The sequence below is a fragment of the Salvia miltiorrhiza genome, chromosome 5 (genome assembly GCF_028751815.1).
Source record: "Salvia miltiorrhiza cultivar Shanhuang (shh) chromosome 5, IMPLAD_Smil_shh, whole genome shotgun sequence".
NCBI lineage: Eukaryota > Viridiplantae > Streptophyta > Magnoliopsida > Lamiales > Lamiaceae > Salvia > Salvia miltiorrhiza.
In genome coordinates this window covers 13,462,584-13,481,171 of record NC_080391.1, presented here as the reverse complement: position 1 = coordinate 13,481,171, position 18,588 = coordinate 13,462,584, and the positions used below count along the sequence as shown (strand labels likewise).

The following is an 18,588-nucleotide window of genomic DNA, read 5'->3' as shown; positions in this document are numbered from 1 at the left end:
GGACTTAAGAAAAAATGTTGTTGATCTTAAGGAAACATGTTATTTTATTCTATATTTTAATATTGAAATTGGACTTAATTTTTACTATTTTAATTCGTAAAAATTAATAATTTTAAGAAATATATGAAAATAACAAATTGTCTCTTATTTATTTTTTAAAGAGATATAGTCACTATCACTAATTTAATATTCTATGTATATCATTATATTTGTGTCGTGCTGTCGTCTTTTAATATGAATTGTATGATATGAAAGTCTTTTATTATTTTAATTCCTATTTTTTGTATTATGTAATATAAATTATTAATTTTCTTTAATTTCTTTCTATTATGTTTTGTATATATCACTTAATATATATTTTTACAATTCTATAGTACTACTACTATACTTCGCAAATACGTATGAATATTCGTACCGTGCGAAGCACGGGTATAACACTAGTAGAGCATAAATCTATCACCAGCGTAATTTTTCCCCTTTTTTTCCTTTGTCTACAATTCTATGCGATCACCAATTGCCCAGAAAAACCCTCTCTTCGAAAACCCTAGGAATTCACGATCTTTATTCTCCGTAGATACACAATTTCCTCTATCTATCCTGTTCAAATTTTGTGTCTTTTTTCCCAAATCCATCGAATTTCAGCCCTCCGATCCTCGGGTTATCCCATTATTCACTTGAGTTCTCACATACCCCTCCGTCGCTCTATTCAATTTCTCGACTATCGGAGTTGTTGAATCGGTCGATTAATTATTTGAGCGGCTTTCTTGTCGAATCGGGCAATGATCGCATTTGGTTGATCTTAAAAATATGAAGTTGAAGCGAAGGAGGGCGCTTGAAGTGGTTAGTGGAAATTATCTAATGTGCTCCGATCATATCTTTTGTATTTTATTTGAAATTCTTAATAATGGATGATTATTAGGGTTAGTTTTTATTTGAATGTATGACCGGGGAGTGATATCCAATGATTTGGAAGCAAATTTGGATTTAGAACCCACAATCTGAGTTATAATTTTATTAATTTCAACTTCAGTTGACGCAGTTTTACCTTTTCACGAACACTAACTGTAAAGTACACAACTTTGTTGCTTGCATTGGGTCAACCTTAGGTTTAGGTGTTTCCTTTCTTTCATTTGCTGAAAAACTCACATGTACTGGTTGTTTTTTGGTCGTGTAATTTAATGTTTATTAGTCATTCTGTTTCCTCTACCGTAACCGGGAGCTCTTGCTTAGATAGTATTTCACGCGATGAATGATGTATCATACTTCATTTTTTCTTTATCAAATTGATTTAGCCTTTACTAAATGAAATGATAATTACTCTAGTTTGGAGACCATCAAAAGGGAAAAAAATCCCTTTTCCTCATGTTGGTTATATATTAATGCTACATGATGGAGCTTTCTTTCTTTCTTTTCTTTTGTTTAATTGGGCTCAATTTTTTTCCAAAGACATGAAAAAGCTGTACATTCCTCCATAGACACGAATGGGTGTTAAGTAGTCTGCATGAGCTCTCAGTCTTGTTAAAAGAATAATCTGTTGTTTAAAATTCTGAATTGAGATCTTTTATTTGAAGTGACAAGTCCATCTACTTTTGATATTTGACAAACTTTATAATTTATATCCGACTCCCTGTCCAGTTTGCGTGTGTTCAATATTTTGTTTATTGATACATCATCAATTGTCACAAAGTAGAATATTCTATCTTGAGCTTTGAGTTCTTTGATTTATATTCACAACATGGCAGCATTTGAGTTGCATGGTATAATTTGGTAATTGACATCAGCATTACTGTAGCTGTAGAGAGAGAAATGGTTAAGCTGCAAATTTTCTCCAACTTCTTAGTTCGGGATTATAGACTTTACTCTTGTTTATATATTTCATTCCTGATGTTTTCTTAATGTTTTTTTGTAATTTTTGCTATTCTTATATTTATTTGATTTATTTCACTCATGTTGTGACATCAACCCTAAAAATATTTGATAACTGGGAATGATGTATCTTCCTTCTTTCATTTGTAGCCTTTGAAGATTAAATCCTTCATCAACAATGTTACTGCTACACCCCTGGAGAAAATAGAGGAACCGCTTAAAAATTTTTCTTGGGAGTTTGATAAGGTGCATTATCCTCCACAAAGTACAGTGGTTTTACTCTACTTGTTTTTTGCATACTGATTTGCCTTAATGCAGGGCGATTTCCATCATTGGGTCGACTTATTTAATCACTTCGACACCTTTTTTGAGAAATTTATTAAACCAAGGAAGGATTTGCAACTTGAGGACAACTTTTTAGAATCAGATCCGCCGTTTCCACGGGATGCCGTTCTACAGATTCTCCGTGTCATAAGAGTGATATTAGAAAACTGCACTAATAAGCATTTCTACAGCTCTTATGAGGTATATGTCTTTACCTTACATGTTTTGGTTTGGACATTATTGACGTTTAGAGTCCTAATTTTGGTACTAGTCGGTACTAGCTGGTGCAAACGGTTTATCATTTTGTTTTCTTAGGAAAGCTGATTAGATTATGCAGCAAGACAATTATGTTTCCTTTCAATTAAGATCACCTGATTGGCTATTATGATTTGACCACTAACTTGTATAGTTGTCTGTCAGTATTGTCTTAAGTGTATGGAATATGGTTCTGAGAACTTCCATACCATGTACTTTCGACTCCACAATCATTATTTTCTTTCAGCCCCACTACTTTGCAAGTTAATTTGGTAGGAAATGCAACCGGTAGATTTGGCTGGTTGGCACATGAAACTTGGTGATAGCCATTGGACATGACAAAGTGTTGTCCTAACCTAAGCCAACTCCAAAACATCACATCAAAATGTCATTGGTAAAATTTGGGGTACATGGTTGATTGTTATCTCCGGAGAAAATGACCGTTGGCTTGTATTTGTCACATTTTGTTTTTGTGGTTTGAACGCAGTTAACCAGGATTGAATAGCCCAGGAAGGGGGGGGGGGAATTTGATGGGAAGTGAAATTTCATGTTGGGGCAATCAATTGTGAATAGTGAGGTTGAGAATCACCTGTGATGCTCTTATCATCTGTAGAGGATTAGCTGTCCAAGCCATCCATACCTCCTGTGCATCAGCCAGGAAAAAGAGAGGAAGAAAAGAGAAGCTTACATATTTGTCTTCACCCCAGGTGCTAGCAGCTAATAAACAGTTGGCATTTGTGCATCAAAGAAACCTTTTTGCTGTATTAATATATTATCCAAATATAATGGACTAGAAAAGTAGAAGCACATTGTTAATGAAGGAGCTTGTGCATTTATGGAGGAGGAATAGTCTGGTGGGCCTCGAATCACAAAGATTTTATGGTGTTCCCTGTGTTGGACACATTAGAGATTGAAGTTGTATGTTTAGTTAGGAATATTTTTGCCTTCAGGGATTTCTCATCTCTTTGTAACCTCTACTTCTCGTCTTCTTAGGAAAAGCTGTTTTTCTACATAATAGTAATTTTTTGAACTTATATTTTTGATCTATTGCTGTCCTGTGTGCATTTTTTGCTTTCTGTATAGTGTTCTTCAGCCCATGAAATACAACTCTACAGTTAGGGGGTATTTGGTATTTGCAAAATCTTTACTTTCGAAGTGTTGAGTGTTAAGTAACATTGTTGGATAGTATTGCTTAATGTTAATGTCTTAAAATGTTAGCTGCTGCATGTGTACAATCACATGGACTCCTTTTTCCGGAAGTGTGCTGTTGTGTTATCCTTATATTATTAAGTGTTTTGTCTCTTATCATAAAATAGCGTGATGGTCTTTGTGAGTAGAATTATACCATGTTGGGTAAATTGGGTTGGCCTGACTTTTATTATGCTCTAATTATGGATAACTAGGAAGTTGTTAAAAAAATTGTGTTGATGTACATCACATTTTCCGCAGTCCAAACTGGACTGAAGGTAGGAGGAATTGTTGACTCCGATCTTCCTGGGGATTCCTCACTGGCTAGGGTTTTCGAATAAAAGCAGTGGCATTGCGATGAGCTCCTCTAAAAGTCTGGGTTTTGTTTGTCTATTATGTGCTTCTGAGGTGGAAAGACTTGGTCTAATGTGTTCTAAAAGTGGTTGATTTTTTCTGAGACTAGGAATGCTCTGTTGCGTTGTTGCTTACAGATCGGTTGAACGATCGGAAGGTTATTCGTATATTTTGTAGTATGATAGAACAACCTGAAACCCAGTCTCTGCTTTAACCAAGTGTGTATAGGTTTCATATTAGTTTATTGTGTTCACTCTCCCAATGTTTCCGTGGAGTCTCTTCAGAAAAATTTAGTGGTTTCTTGGTGTTCTTTCATGATTGGATGTTTATATGTCCATTTGTTGTCTTACTTATCCCACTATATTTGTTGGTGCAGCATCACTTGTCATCTCTACTTGCTTCCACCGATGCAGATGTTGTGGAGGCTTGCCTGCAGACTTTGGCTGCATTTTTGAAGAAATCCATTGGAAAGTATATAATAAGGGATGTTTCCCTAAATTCAAGATTATTTTCTTTTGCCCAGGGCTGGGGGGGTAAAGAAGAAGGTCTTGGATTGATTCCATGTGCTTTGCAGAATATATCTGACCCAATTGCTCTTGAGTTGGGTAGCACTCTGCATTTTGAATTTTATTCTGTGAATGAAGCTTCAGTTGAACCCACTTCTACAGAACAGACAACAAGGGGTTTACAAGTTATACACATGCCTGATGTGAATGCAAGAAAAGAATCTGATCTTGAACTTCTGAATAAATTAGTTGTAGAGTATAAAGTTCCCCATAACTTGAGATTTTCTCTTTTGACAAGGTTGCGGTTTGCTAGGGCTTTCAGCTCCTTAGAAGCAAGGCAGCAATATACTTGTATCCGCCTCTATGCCTTTGTGGTTCTTGTTCAAGCATGTAGTGATACTGATGACCTTGTTTCTTTCTTCAATGCTGAACCAGAGTTCATCAATGAATTGGTTACTATGTTAAGCTATGAAGATGCAGTTCCAGAAAAGATTCGAATTTTAAGTCTTCTTTCCCTGGTTGCTCTTTGTCAAGATAGGTCACGTCAGCCTACAGTATTGACAGCTGTGACATCTGGTGGACATCGTGGCATTCTCTCTAGCCTTATGCAAAAGGCAATTGGCTCAGTTGTAAATAATTCATCAAAGTGGTCTGTTGTTTTCGCCGAGGCTCTGTTGTCTCTAGTTACAGTTTTGGTCTCATCATCATCAGGTTGCTCAGCCATGCGTGAAGCAGGATTTATCCCCACTCTTCTACCTCTACTGAAAGATACCGACCCTCAGCACTTGCATTTGGTTAGCACTGCTGTACATGTTTTGGAAGCCTTTATGGATTACAGCAATCCAGCTGCTGCTCTTTTTCGAGACTTGGGAGGTCTAGATGATACCATTTCACGCCTAATGGTAGAAGTCTCTCATGTTGAAAATGGTACAAAGCAGCTAAGTACTTCTGGAGACCTTGAAAGTTCGGAATATGGTGGTTCTGAGATAGGTACAAGTACTTCTGCTGAGCTTGATAGTCTGCAGCCTCTTTACTCTGAGGCACTGGTTTCCTATCACCGCCGGCTGTTGATGAAAGCCTTATTGCGTGCTATATCACTAGGAACTTATGCTCCTGGAACAACTGCTCGTATGTATGGTACAGAAGAGAGCTTGTTGCCGCACTGCTTGTGTATAATATTCAAACGTGCTAAAGATTTTGGTGGGGGTGTCTTTTCACTTGCAGCTACAGTGATGAGTGATGTAATTCATAAAGATCCTACCTGCTTTTCTATCCTAGAAGCAGCAGGTCTTCCTTCTGCCTTTATGGACGCCATAATGGATGGTGTTCTTTGCTCGGCCGAGGCTATTACCTGCATACCACAGTGTCTTGATGCATTGTGTTTGAATAACAATGGTCTTCAGGCTGTGAAAGAACGTAATGCTTTGAGGTGCTTTGTAAGAGTCTTCACTTCCAAACAGTACCTGCGAGCTCTTGCAGCTGATACATCAGGTTCCTTATCAAGCGGCCTGGATGAACTCATGCGCCATGCTTCCTCTTTACGGGGACCGGGTGTAGACATGCTGATTGAGATATTGACAAAAATTGCTAAAATAGGATCTGGACTTGACACTGCATCTCCAACTACAGATTATCCAAGCAGCTCTCAACCTGTTCCAATGGAAACCGAACCCGATGACAGAGATGTGGTTTCAGCTGATGATAGAGATCTGTGCAAGCCTGGTAGTTCTGAGCAATCATCAGACTTGGTCCCTGATGCATCATTATCAAATGTTGAATCGTTTTTGCCTGATTGTATAAGCAATGCTGCTCGTCTTCTAGAAACAATTCTTCAAAATTCTGATACATGCCGTATTTTCGTTGAGAAGAAGGGAATTGAGTGTGTCCTGCAATTGCTTTCTTTGCCTCTGTTGCCTGCTTCAGTATCTCTTGGTCAAAGCATAGCTGTTGCTTTTAAAAATTTCTCTGCTCATCATTCTGCTGCACTTGCTCGTGCAGTATGTTCTTTGCTAAGGGAACATTTGAAATCAACAGATGAACTTTTGAGTTCAATTAAGGGATCCCAACTTGCTGAGGTGGAAGTTTCTCAGAGAGTAAAGATCTTGAAGAGCCTCTCTACTTTGGAAGGATACTTATCTCTTTCTAATTCTTTGTTAAAAGGAGCAACTACCATTGTTTCTGAACTGGGTTCTGCAGATGCAGATGTATTGAAAGACCTTGGGAAAGCTTACAGGGAAGTGCTGTGGCAAGTATCTTTGTGCTGTGAGTTGAAGGTGGAGGACAAACGCAATGTTGATGTGGAGCCTGAAAGTGCAGATACTGGTCCGTCTAATGTGGCGGGAAGGGAGAGTGACGACGATGCTAATATTCCATCTATTAGATACATGAATCCTGTGTCAATCAGAAATAGTTCTCACCCACAGTGGGGAGTCGAACGTGACTTCATATCTGTGGTCCGCTCAAGTGAGGTTTTCAGTCGCCGCAGTCGACATAGTTTGGCTCGTCTTCGCGGTGGCAGGACTGGGAGGCATTTGGAAGCCTTACAAATTGATTCTGAAGCTGGAGTAAGTAGTACCGAGGCTCAGCCACATGGAACGAAGAAGAAGAGTCCAGAAGTACTGGTTTTAGACAACCTTAATAAGCTCGCTTCAACCATGCGATCTTTCTTCACAGCCCTTGTGAAAGGTTTTACTTTACCAAATCGTCGGAGGACTGAAACGGGATCCTTAAGTTCAGCTTCAAAGAGTATTGGAACTGCCCTAGCGAAAGTTTTTCTTGAGGCTCTGGGTTTTCCGGATCCCAACTCCGGGGTTGATATCTCATTGTCTGTCAAGTGTCGCTATCTTGGAAAGGTTGTCGATGACATGGTCGCTCTCACATTTGATAGTAGGCGACGGACTTGTTACACTGCAATGATTAACAAATTTTACGTCCATGGAACCTTCAAGGAGCTTCTCACAACATTTGACGCCACAAGTCAGTTGTTGTGGAATGTTCCTTATGCTATTTCCACATCAGGTGCTGAGCATGAGAAGAGTGGTGATGGGAGCAAACTGTCTCAGAGTTCGTGGCTCCTTGATACCTTGCAGAGTTATTGTCAAGAGCTTGAGTATTTTGTGAATTCTGGGCTGCTATTGTCATCAACCTCAGCATCCCAGGCTCAGCTGCTTGTTCAGCCTGTTGCGGTTGGTCTATCCATTGGGTTGTTCCCTGTTCCTAGAGACCCAGAAGCATTTATTCGCATGTTGCAGTCTCAAGTTCTGGATGTGATACTTCCTGTCTGGAACCACCCAATGTTTCCCAATTGTAGTCTTGGTTTCATCACTTCCATTATTTCCCTAATTACTCATGTATACAATGGCGTTAGCGATGCAAAACAAAATCGCAATGGATTACCTGGAACAGCGAGCCAACGTTTCATTCCGCCTCCACCAGATGAGGCTACAATTGCTACTATTGTTGAGATGGGTTTTTCCAGAGCAAGGGCCGAGGAAGCGCTGAGACGAGTGGAGACAAATAGTGTTGAGATGGCAATGGAATGGTTGTTTAGTCATGCCGAAGATCCTGTTCAGGAGGATGATGAGCTAGCTCGTGCCCTGGCCTTATCCCTAGGAAATTCAACAGAAACACCTAAAGTTGATGGGGCTGATAAGTCTGCTGATGCCTCTGCTGAAGAGGGACAGGCGAAACCACCTCCAGTGGATTATATCCTTGCTGTGGCAGTGAAATTGTTTCAGGGTTGTGATTCAATGGCATTGGCATTCCCGTTGACAGATTTACTTGGGACTCTTTGTAGCAGGAGCAAGGGGGAAGATCGCTCAAAAGTAATTTCTTATATTGTCCAGCAGCTAAAGCTTTGCCCACTTGACTTCTCGAAAGATAGCTGTGCATTGGGTATGATTTCACATACTTTAGCATTACTTCTTTCAGAAGATGGAACTACCCGGGAAATTGCTGCACAAAATGGGATTGTCTCTATTGCAGTTGATATCTTGATTAATTTTATGGAGAGGACAGAGGTGTCCCAAGAGCTCCTTGTCCCTAAATGCATCAGCGCGCTACTTCTTATATTGGATGATTTGGTGCAATCTAGGCCTAAGATATCCAGTGATGCTGATGAGGGAACAGTTCCTGGAGCTTTATCTGGCTTGTCAGGAAATCAAGCACCATCCGAAGCAATAAAGGAAAAATCCTTGCCTGCTGATGAATGCAAAGATGAATCGGCTAAGGATAGCTCTGTGTTTGAAAAACTTCTTGGAAAACCAACAGGTTACTTGACAATGGAGGAGAGTCATAAAGTACTTGGAATTGCTTGTGACCTGATAAAAAGACATGTTCCCCCAATTATTATGCAGGCCGTTCTTCAGTTATGTGCTCGCTTGACAAAATCACATGCTCTGGCTGTGCAATTCCTTGAAAGTGGTGGTATGGTTGCCCTCTTTAGCCTTCCAAGAAGTTGCTTTTTTCCTGGGTATGACACCTTAGCATCTGCTATTGTTAGACATCTTCTAGAAGATCCTCAGACACTGCAGACAGCTATGGAATTGGAGATACGCCAAACGCTGAGTGGAAGCAGGCATGGAGGGCGTGTACTGGCTAGAACATTTTTGACATCTATGGCACCTGTTATATCCAGAGATCCAGAGATCTTCATGAGAGCAGTGACTGCTGTCTGTCAGTTGGAGCCATCAGGAGGGAGGAGCATTATCGTGATCTCTAAAGATAAAGATAAAGACAAAGAGAAAAAGGCTTCTGGCTTCGACACTGGAGTATCTACTAATGAATGCATAAGACTAACTGAAAATAAGGCACATGATGGGTCTAGTAAGTTCTCCAAAGCCCACAAAAAGGTATCAGCAAATCTTACTCAAGTCATTGATTACTTACTTGAAATTGTGTCAACTTATCCTCCATACCATGGTGACGATGACTGGGGTGGGCATGCTAGTGCTATGGATATAGATGAACCAGCTAACAAAGTGAAGGGTAAATCGAAGGTTAATGAAACAATAAAGATAGGAACAGACAGTCAGTCGGAGAAATCAGCTGCTCTTGCTAAAGTGACTTTCGTTCTGAAGTTATTAAGCGATATTATGCTTATGTATGTTCACGTTGTTGGAGTAATCCTGAGACGAGATCTAGAAATGTGCCAACAACGTGGTTCTAGTCATTTCGAATATCCTGGACAGGGGGGCATAGTTCATCATGTTCTACATCGTCTTCTTCCCTTGGCGATAGATAAGTCTGCTGGCCCTGATGAATGGAGAGACAAGCTCTCTGAAAAAGCTTCATGGTTTTTGGTTGTATTGGCTGGCCGCTCTAGTGAGGGAAGGAGAAGGGTAGTGAATGAACTGGTGAAAGCTTTGTCTTTATTCACAAATGTTGAGATCAATTCTTCAAGTAGCAGCTTGTTACCTGATAAGAAAGTCTTTGCTTTTGTTGATTTGGTCTACTCCATTCTGTCGAAGAATTCTTCATCTGGCAACCTACCCGGTTCCGGGTGTTCACCTGACATTGCCAAAAGCATGATAGATGGTGGGATTGTTCCTTGCCTCTCGGGCATTTTTCAGGTAATTGACTTGGACCATCCTGATGCACCGAAAGTTGTGAATCTCATACTCAAGTCTCTGGAAAGCTTGACAAGGGCTGCAAACACTAGTGAACAAGTCTCCAGGGCTGATACACTGAACAAGAAAAAAGTAAATGGCCCAATTGGAAGGGCTGATTCACAGGGTGGTGGAGCTGCATCTTCTCAACAATTACAATCTTCTGCTGAAAATAGAAGTTCTGAACATGGTCTCAGTGGGAATGCTGGTTCTGAAGCTGTGCCCCCAGATAATTCTCGGGATGATGGTGATCAAATTGCAAATCCAAACCAGTCGGCGGAACAAGAGTTGAGGATCGAGGATCCAACTACTGATACACCTTTGGATCTTGGGGATGATTATATGCGTGAGGATATGGAGGAAAGTGGTGCTTTACCCAATGGAGAGCAAATTGAGATGTCTTTTCATGTAGAAAATAGAGTAGATGATGATATGAATGAAGAGGAGGATGACATGGGCGATGATGGTGAGGATGATGATGATGGAGAGGATGAGGATGAAGATATAGCTGAGGATGGCACTGGTTTGATGTCCTTGGCTGATACAGATGTGGAGGACCATGATGATACTGGCTTGGGGGACGAATATAATGATGATATGGTTGATGAAGAGGATGATGATTTCCATGAAAACCGTGTCATTGAGGTTAGGTGGAGGGAAGCCCTTGATGGTTTAGATCATTTGCAGGTCCTTGGACAACCTGGAGCTGGGGGAGGGCTAATTGATGTGTCAGCTGAAGCTTTTGAAGGCGTGAATGTTGATGATTTCTTTGGAATTCGTAGATCTTTTGGCTTTGAGCGTCGTCGCCAGGCCAATAGAACTTCCTATGAGCGGTCAGTTACAGAAGGGAATGGTCTTCAACATCCTCTCCTTTCAAGGCCATCAAATTCTGGTGATTTGTTTTCAATGTGGTCATCTGCTGGGAATTCATCCCGGGATTCTGAAGGCCTTTCTGCTGGTAACCTTGATCTAGCCCATTTTTATATGTTTGATGCTCCTGTTCTTCCTTATGACAATGCACCAACTAATCTATTTGGTGATCGGCTGGGTGGTTCCGCACCACCCCAACTAGCTGATTTTTCTGTTGGTTTAGAGTCCTTGCGCGGATCAGGTCGGAGAGGGCCAGGTGATGGCCGCTGGACCGATGATGGCCAACCCCAAGGTGGTGGTCAAGCTTCTGCAATTGCTCAAGCAGTTGAAGAGCAGTTCATATCGCAGCTAAGCAATACTGATCCTGCTGAAAGTGCTTCTGAACGGCCTTCACAGAACCTAGGATTACAAGAAAGGCACGAGGGTGATCCAGTTGTGGCCACTGATAATCAACTGGCTGTAGAGGTCAGTGAAACTGAGACTCGACTTCATATTGATCCCCATATTAATTATGATCACCAAGATAATCAACTAACTGAACTTCAACTGTTACAGGAAGTAAACCCAGAGATTGTTGCTGAACCAGAAAGTGACGGTCATCAAGCAATAGAAGTTCAGCCAAGTGATATTGGTATGGATAGCATGGAAACTGGGGATGGAAGTGCTATTGGCACAGAGCCACTAGAGACATCTTCCAGTTCTGTGGCTCAGGATGGTGTGCTCTTTGATAGGACTTCAAGTGGTCTTGTGCCATCTCAGGCTGAGGGTTCTAATAGATCCCCAGGACCAGATAGTCATTCTAGTTGTCATGCACTTCTGGTGTCGGAGCCTGATATGGCTGGTCCAGGCGGTCATGCTTCATCTGTTCCAGAAAGTGTAGATGTCGAAATGAATGTTACTGATGTGGAAAGAGATCAGGTGGAATCAGGATTGCCTCTGTCTGGGGTTAATCTAGAGGAGCCATCAGTTCAGCAAGATGGTCTAGTAGCTCAAGATGCGGGCCGGACAGATGAAACTAGTTTGAACAGTGAGGCTTCCAATGCTAATGGTATAGATCCGACATTTTTGGAGGCACTTCCAGAAGATCTTCGTGCAGAGGTTCTTGCTTCTCAGCAAGCTCAGTCTGCTCCAGCACCTACATATGCACCTCCAAGAGTTGAAGACATTGATCCGGAGTTTTTAGCTGCGCTTCCTCCAGATATTCAAGCTGAGGTTCTTGCACAACAACGAGCGCAACGGATTGCACAGCAATCAGAAGGACAACCAGTTGACATGGACAATGCTTCGATAATTGCCACTTTTCCAGCTGATCTGCGAGAAGAGGTCTGCTTCTTAAACTCTGAATCTCTTGACTTGGCTTAATTTATTTGTCTGTTAATTTACTTCCTATGCGTGTGTCTGCTAGGTGCTTTTAACATCTTCAGAGGCTCTATTATCTGCATTGCCATCTCCATTACTTGCTGAAGCACAAATGCTTAGAGACAGAGCAATGAGTCACTACCATGCTCGCAGCTTGTTTGGAAGTAACCAGAGACTAAACACTAGGGGAAATAGATTTGGTTTTGATAGGCAAACGGTTATGGATAGGGGTGTTGGAGTCAATATTGGAAGGAGGGCATCTTCAGTTGCTGAGAACTTGAAGTTGAATGAACTTGAGGGAGAACCACTTTTGGATGCTAATGGCTTGAAAGCATTAATTCGTCTATTACGGCTGGCACAGGTAATTATTCTATGGTTTATAGCTTTATGTAATGCAAGATCCATCTTCTGAATGCCTGCTCAATGGCCTGTGACCTGGAAAATATTGATTGTATTTCTTTATTGTTAGGAGTCAACTTCTAAATCATTATTGCAACATGGCATGAAGTATTTTTTCTATTAAGTTAATAAAATCCCCAAGTGTAAAATGGAGCTAAAATATTTCTTACTATTTGCCTTTTAGCCTCTTGGGAAGGGTCTACTGCAGAGACTTTTGTTGAACTTGTGCTCACACAATAACACAAGAGCAATACTTGTTCGACTTCTTCTTGATATGATAAAGCCTGAGACTGTGAGCACCATGGGTGCAGTGACTTCAATGAATACACAGAGGCTCTATGGATGTCAGTCTGATGTTGTTTATGGCCGATCTCAATTATGTGATGGTATTTCATCTTTACCACTCTTTTCCTGATGATGGAGAATTCTCTTTCTCTGGGATCTAACAAGGATGATTCTTCTTCTTTATTCAGGTGTTCCTCCACTTGTGTTGCGAAGGGTACTCGAGATTCTAACATATCTGGCTACGAACCATTCTGGTGTGGCCAGTCTCCTTTTCCACTTTGAGAGCTCAAATATTCCGGATTTTGCATATACAAACCAATCAGAGGGAAAGAATGCAAAAGGTAAGGATAAAATCACTGGTGGACAGCATCATATGTACGTTTCTGAAAGCTCAGAGAACAAGGATGTCCCTTTGATATTGCTTCTGAGACTTCTAAGTGAACCACTGTTCTTACGCAGTATTGCGCACCTTGAGCAGGTCTGTTTTATCATTTCTAATAATATTTTAAAAGCTGCTGTTGGAATCATTTTTTTATAAGTAATGCATCTGTTGTTGTTCACTGAAAGGTCATGGGTCTACTGCAAGTGGTGGTGTATGCTGCAGCGTCCAAAGTAGATATTCAAATTAATACTGAAGAAACTGCACCTCCAGCTGAAATCCCTCCTGGAAATGAAACCATCAGTGATACTCACTCTGATATGGAATCTATTCAACTTAACCAAAGTGCCACTGCTTTGAATTCCAAATCAGACGGCCAGAGAAGTGTTAGGACTAATGATATTTTCCTACTGATGCCTCATTCAGATCTGCGTAATCTCTGTGGTCTTCTTGGGCATGAAGGGTACTGTTTTCATGATCTGATTACTCATATTATTTCTTCTATTTTCAGGCAAAATGGTTGTCCTGGAGTTATATGTGTTACTTTGTTTTTTCATAATTGATTTAATTCTTTTTTTAATTCACCTGTAATCTCGATTTGTTCTTTGTTATTGAGCAATTGACACTTGTAATTGAAAATAATGCCAGAAATTTGATCTGTATTGTTTGTGAATTAGGCTTTCAGACAAAGTTTACACACTGGCTGGTGATGTGCTGAGGAAATTGGCCTCTGTAGCTGCTGCTCATCGCAAATTTTTTGTTGTGGAGCTCTCAGAGTTAGCTCAAAGGTTGAGCAGCTCAGCTGTGAATGAACTTATTACACTCAGGGACACACACATGCTGGGTTTGAGTGCTGGATCCATGGCCGGTGCTGCTGTTCTTCGGGTTCTTCAGATTCTCAGCTCTCTCACTTCTGTTGGCAGTGACAGTGACAAGACCAAAGCAAGGAATGACAATAATAAGGAGAAAGTGAATAATGAGGAACAGGAAGAACATGCTACAATGTGGAAGTTAAATGTGGCATTGGAGCCGCTATGGGAAGAACTAAGTGAGTGCATTAGTTCAATGGAATCTGAGTTGAATCAGAGCTCCCAGTCTTCGGTTGTCTCAAACATTAGCATGGGTGACCATATGCAGGGTTCTTCTTCAGCATCTCCTCCTCTTCCACCTGGAACTCAGAGACTCCTTCCTTTCATCGAGGGGTTTTTTGTTCTGTGTGAAAAGTTGCAGGCAAACAATTCAATATTGCAGCAAGATCAATCCAATGTGACTGCTAGAGAAGTGAAAGAGTCTGGTGGGAGTTCAGTTCCATTATCTATTAAAAGTGTGGATGCTTACAGGATATTTGATGGATCTGTCACATTTGTGAGGTTTGCTGAGAAGCATCGACGCCTTCTTAATGCTTTTGTGAGGCAGAATCCTGGTTTATTGGAAAAATCACTCTCAATGCTGCTTAAAGCTCCTCGGTTGATTGATTTTGACAACAAAAGAGCTTATTTTCGATCCAGGATTCGGCAGCAGCATGACCAACACCTCTCAGGGCCTCTGCGTATTAGTGTTAGACGGGCATACATTTTAGAGGATTCATATAATCAACTTCGAATGCGACCAAATCAAGACCTTAAGGGAAGGTTGAATGTTCATTTTCAAGGTGAAGAGGGTATTGATGCTGGTGGCTTGACTAGGGAATGGTATCAATTATTATCAAGGGTCATCTTTGACAAAGGAGCTCTGCTTTTCACTACAGTCGGAAATAATGCGACTTTTCAGCCAAATCCTAATTCTGTATATCAAACTGAACATCTCTCTTATTTCAGATTTGTCGGCCGCGTGGTAATTGTCTTGGGGACCTTTCTTGAGTTTGGTTTTTGTTTCTCCTATTCATCTTTTCACTAATTAACATTGTTATACCATGTTTTCTATAGGTAGCCAAAGCATTGTTTGATGGACAATTGCTAGATGTATATTTTACTCGGTCCTTCTATAAGCATATCCTTGGCGTGAAGGTGACCTATCATGATATTGAGGCTGTTGATCCTGATTACTATAAAAATTTGAAATGGATGCTGGAGGTGAGCGGGAGTATAAAGTGAATTACTTAATTTAGCATAAACTCATTACTTAGTTCCTAAATTACTTTGGCTCCTCCTTTTCTGCAGAATGATGTTAGTGACATACCTGATCTGACCTTTAGCATGGATGCGGATGAAGAAAAGCACATTCTTTATGAGAAAACAGAGGTAAGAGAGATTAATCTTTTAGTTGTTACTCATTTGTGATTTTTCGAATTCCTTATATTCACTAGTTTTTGGAGCTTGGCAAAAATATTAGAGGTCACCTAAAAGAGTTCAGCACTTAACTCTATTTGCCTGATATGCTTGTAATTGGAAGGTTACTGATTATGAGCTCAAACCGGGAGGAAGAAATATTAGAGTGACAGAGGAGACGAAGCATGAATATGTAGACCTTGTTGCCGATCATATCTTGACAAATGCCATCCGCCCCCAAATAAATTCGTTCCTTGATGGTTTCAATGAATTAGTACCACGGGAGCTTATATCTATTTTCAATGATAAGGAGCTTGAATTATTAATTAGTGGTCTTCCAGAGATTGATTGTAAGTTGGCAAACCTTATCTAATTTGTCAAATTATCACTTGTTTGTTTTAATCATTAAACTTTGAAATGATTTCAATGTCTTTGCAGTGGATGATCTGAAGGTCAATACCGAGTATACTGGTTACACATCAGCATCTAATGTTGTTCAGTGGTTCTGGGAGGTTGTTGAGGGATTCAACAAGGAAGATATGGCGAGATTACTCCAATTTGTAACAGGCACTTCAAAGGTGATTCACCTGAAGCTGGAATTGTTTTAATTTATCTATTGCTACAGTTAACTTTAATGGCATTTATTACTGACATTGAATGTGATTTTAACAGATTATAAGCATGATTTTAGTTCTTTTGTTTTCTGAGAAAAGAAGGGTTATTGTATGTTGGGAGAAGCAGGAAGCTTCTGCAGCAAAGTCATCATCTTGAGTTGTTTTAAAACCACATTCACACTTGCAATGTTGCTTTACTTAGTGTCTAGGCTCTTATTGAATCCCCCCCACCAATTTGTTTCCTTAGGCTGTTAGGCATACTCTACAAAGTGTTCAATGTATTGATTTAGGGTTCTGTTATGTTTCTTGGTTTATAAATGTCTGTGCCTGACATTTTCCTCTTCATTCATGTCCATGCTTGCGAGGTTTTATTCATTCCGTTTGACTAGGCATTAATTCAGAAGGACTAATCGGGGTTGTTGGTGTGTTAGGTTCCTTTAGAAGGGTTTAAGGCACTGCAAGGAATATCAGGTCCACAGAAGTTTCAGATCCACAAAGCATATGGAGCTCCTGAGAGACTTCCGTCAGCTCATACCTGGTAAATCTTTCTCTTTAGAGATATGGCTCTCTAACTATGTGCACAGCAACTGTGTTGTGTGTATTTATTTATTGATGTCTTTGCGACATTCCCAGCTTCAACCAACTGGACCTTCCCGAGTATTCCTCAAAGGGACAGCTTCAAGAGCGTTTGTTGTTGGCAATCCACGAGGCTAGTGAAGGGTTTGGGTTTGGTTAAATGATGACGACTTAATGCAGTTCTAGCTGTTTGGGTTCTCCACTGAAATGTACATGTACGCGATTATATGCTCTGCTTCAGTTTCAATTCCTGGAATAATTACAGAAAATAGATGAAAATATGTTGTATTATTATGATTTTTGCAGTCATGAAGTGATGTGAGTACGTAGACGAAGATGAATGTCATTTGCTGGGCTTCACTTTCCATAATGGCGGAGCTGATGCAAGAGAGATAGATGGGGGGAGGAGGGAACACCTTTTTTTGCTCTCTATGTTGGGAGTAAAGCATATTCTTAGATATTATATATTCTTCATCTCTAGTCTACAATAACACAATAGTAATTTCCATTTCGCCATTTATTTAAAATAATTGCTAGATTTTGTCCTGTTTTGTACAGGTTTTGGTGTTTATGATCCAAGCATTTTGGTATATTTATGTATGTATATATGACGCGCACAATTGAATTTATAGCTGGCTCAAGATTCTCTTTACAAATAATCATTCTTGTTTCATACTATTCTCCCAGATTTACGAATAACTGTCCGATATCTCCTTGTGACTTTGTATTGTAGACGAATACTAATCAGAGCAGCAGATTCATTGCCTAATAACAGAATTATGTCATCTCTTCTCGTCATATTTTTATCTCACAAGATTCACAACCAACTCTAATAAATACTTTGAATTAGAATCAACATTCCATCGGGACTAATACCTTACCAATTATAGAATTGAATCAGTTCTCACCTTGCGTACTAGTTTTGCCTTAATGTTTCCTCTATCAATTTAGTAATTTTTTAGATACAAGTAAGTTCTTGGTGTAATAATTGTTCGCATACATCTCCCTTTCTACTATAACCATTTCAAATTAATTTATTTTATTTTTTGCTGCATTAACAAAAAAGAGTCAACTACCATAAGTTTTCATCAATTTGCATTAATCGAACATTCTTTTAGTAAGTTTGCACTTCCTCCATCCACAAAATGAGTATTTATATTTCTTTTTTATTCGTTCATCAAATGAGTACTCATTTTCTTTTTTGGTAAGTGTACTTCACACAAATTACTCATAATAAAAGTGGGACCTTTATTCTACTTACACACACTTAATCAATTTCTTAAAATACATATCACCTCCAAATGGGTGCCTATTTGATAGACAGACAGAGTACATTATATTTGTCTTAAACTATTTATCATCAGCACTAGTAAAAACTTACTTTATATACATTAAATTACTCCCTCTGTCTACTAAATAATTTCTTAGGAGGGAGTGAGTTTCAAAAAAAAGTTGTTGAATGTATTGATAGTGGAGAAAAAGTTGTTAAGTGTATAGGAAATAATGAAAATGTGTTTTAATCAATATTGAGAATTGTAAAAAGGTGAAAAGTAAGGGTAAATGAGATATAATCTAAAAATAGGTATGAAGTTCTTCTATGAATATCCCAAAAAAGGAAAAGTATAAAGTTCTTTTCGTGGACAGATGGAGTATATTTTAATTTGCAATCCAAGACTCTACTTAAAATATCGATTTGATGCTGAAATTCTATCCGAACAATTATAAAATCTTAAATCGGCA

The 18,588-nt window shown here is 39.7% G+C and overlaps 1 protein-coding gene across 3 annotated transcripts; it reads left to right on the top strand.

Annotated features, from left to right (window-relative positions):
* Positions 1-457: 457 nt before the first annotated feature.
* LOC130986158 (E3 ubiquitin-protein ligase UPL1-like) lies at positions 458-17,521 on the top strand. Of its 3 annotated transcripts, XR_009089186.1 has the most exons (18): positions 458-840; positions 2,017-2,112; positions 2,185-2,391; positions 4,364-11,057; positions 11,172-11,434; positions 11,525-12,292; positions 12,375-12,689; positions 12,912-13,113; positions 13,201-13,490; positions 13,580-13,854; positions 14,069-15,224; positions 15,317-15,463; positions 15,551-15,631; positions 15,783-16,008; positions 16,097-16,236; positions 16,704-16,810; positions 16,906-17,063; positions 17,155-17,521. XR_009089186.1 is itself a non-coding variant. In XM_057909451.1 (16 exons), exons 1-16 carry the CDS (start codon positions 808-810, stop codon positions 17,006-17,008), a joined length of 11,217 nt encoding a protein of 3,738 aa, XP_057765434.1. In that variant the 5' UTR covers positions 458-807; the 3' UTR covers positions 17,009-17,521. The 3 variants fall into 3 exon arrangements, 1 of the variants encoding a protein (XP_057765434.1); XR_009089185.1 differs by having other exon boundaries at positions 4,364-11,434; XM_057909451.1 differs by having other exon boundaries at positions 4,364-11,434; positions 16,906-17,521.
* The last annotated feature ends 1,067 nt before the right edge of the window (positions 17,522-18,588 follow it).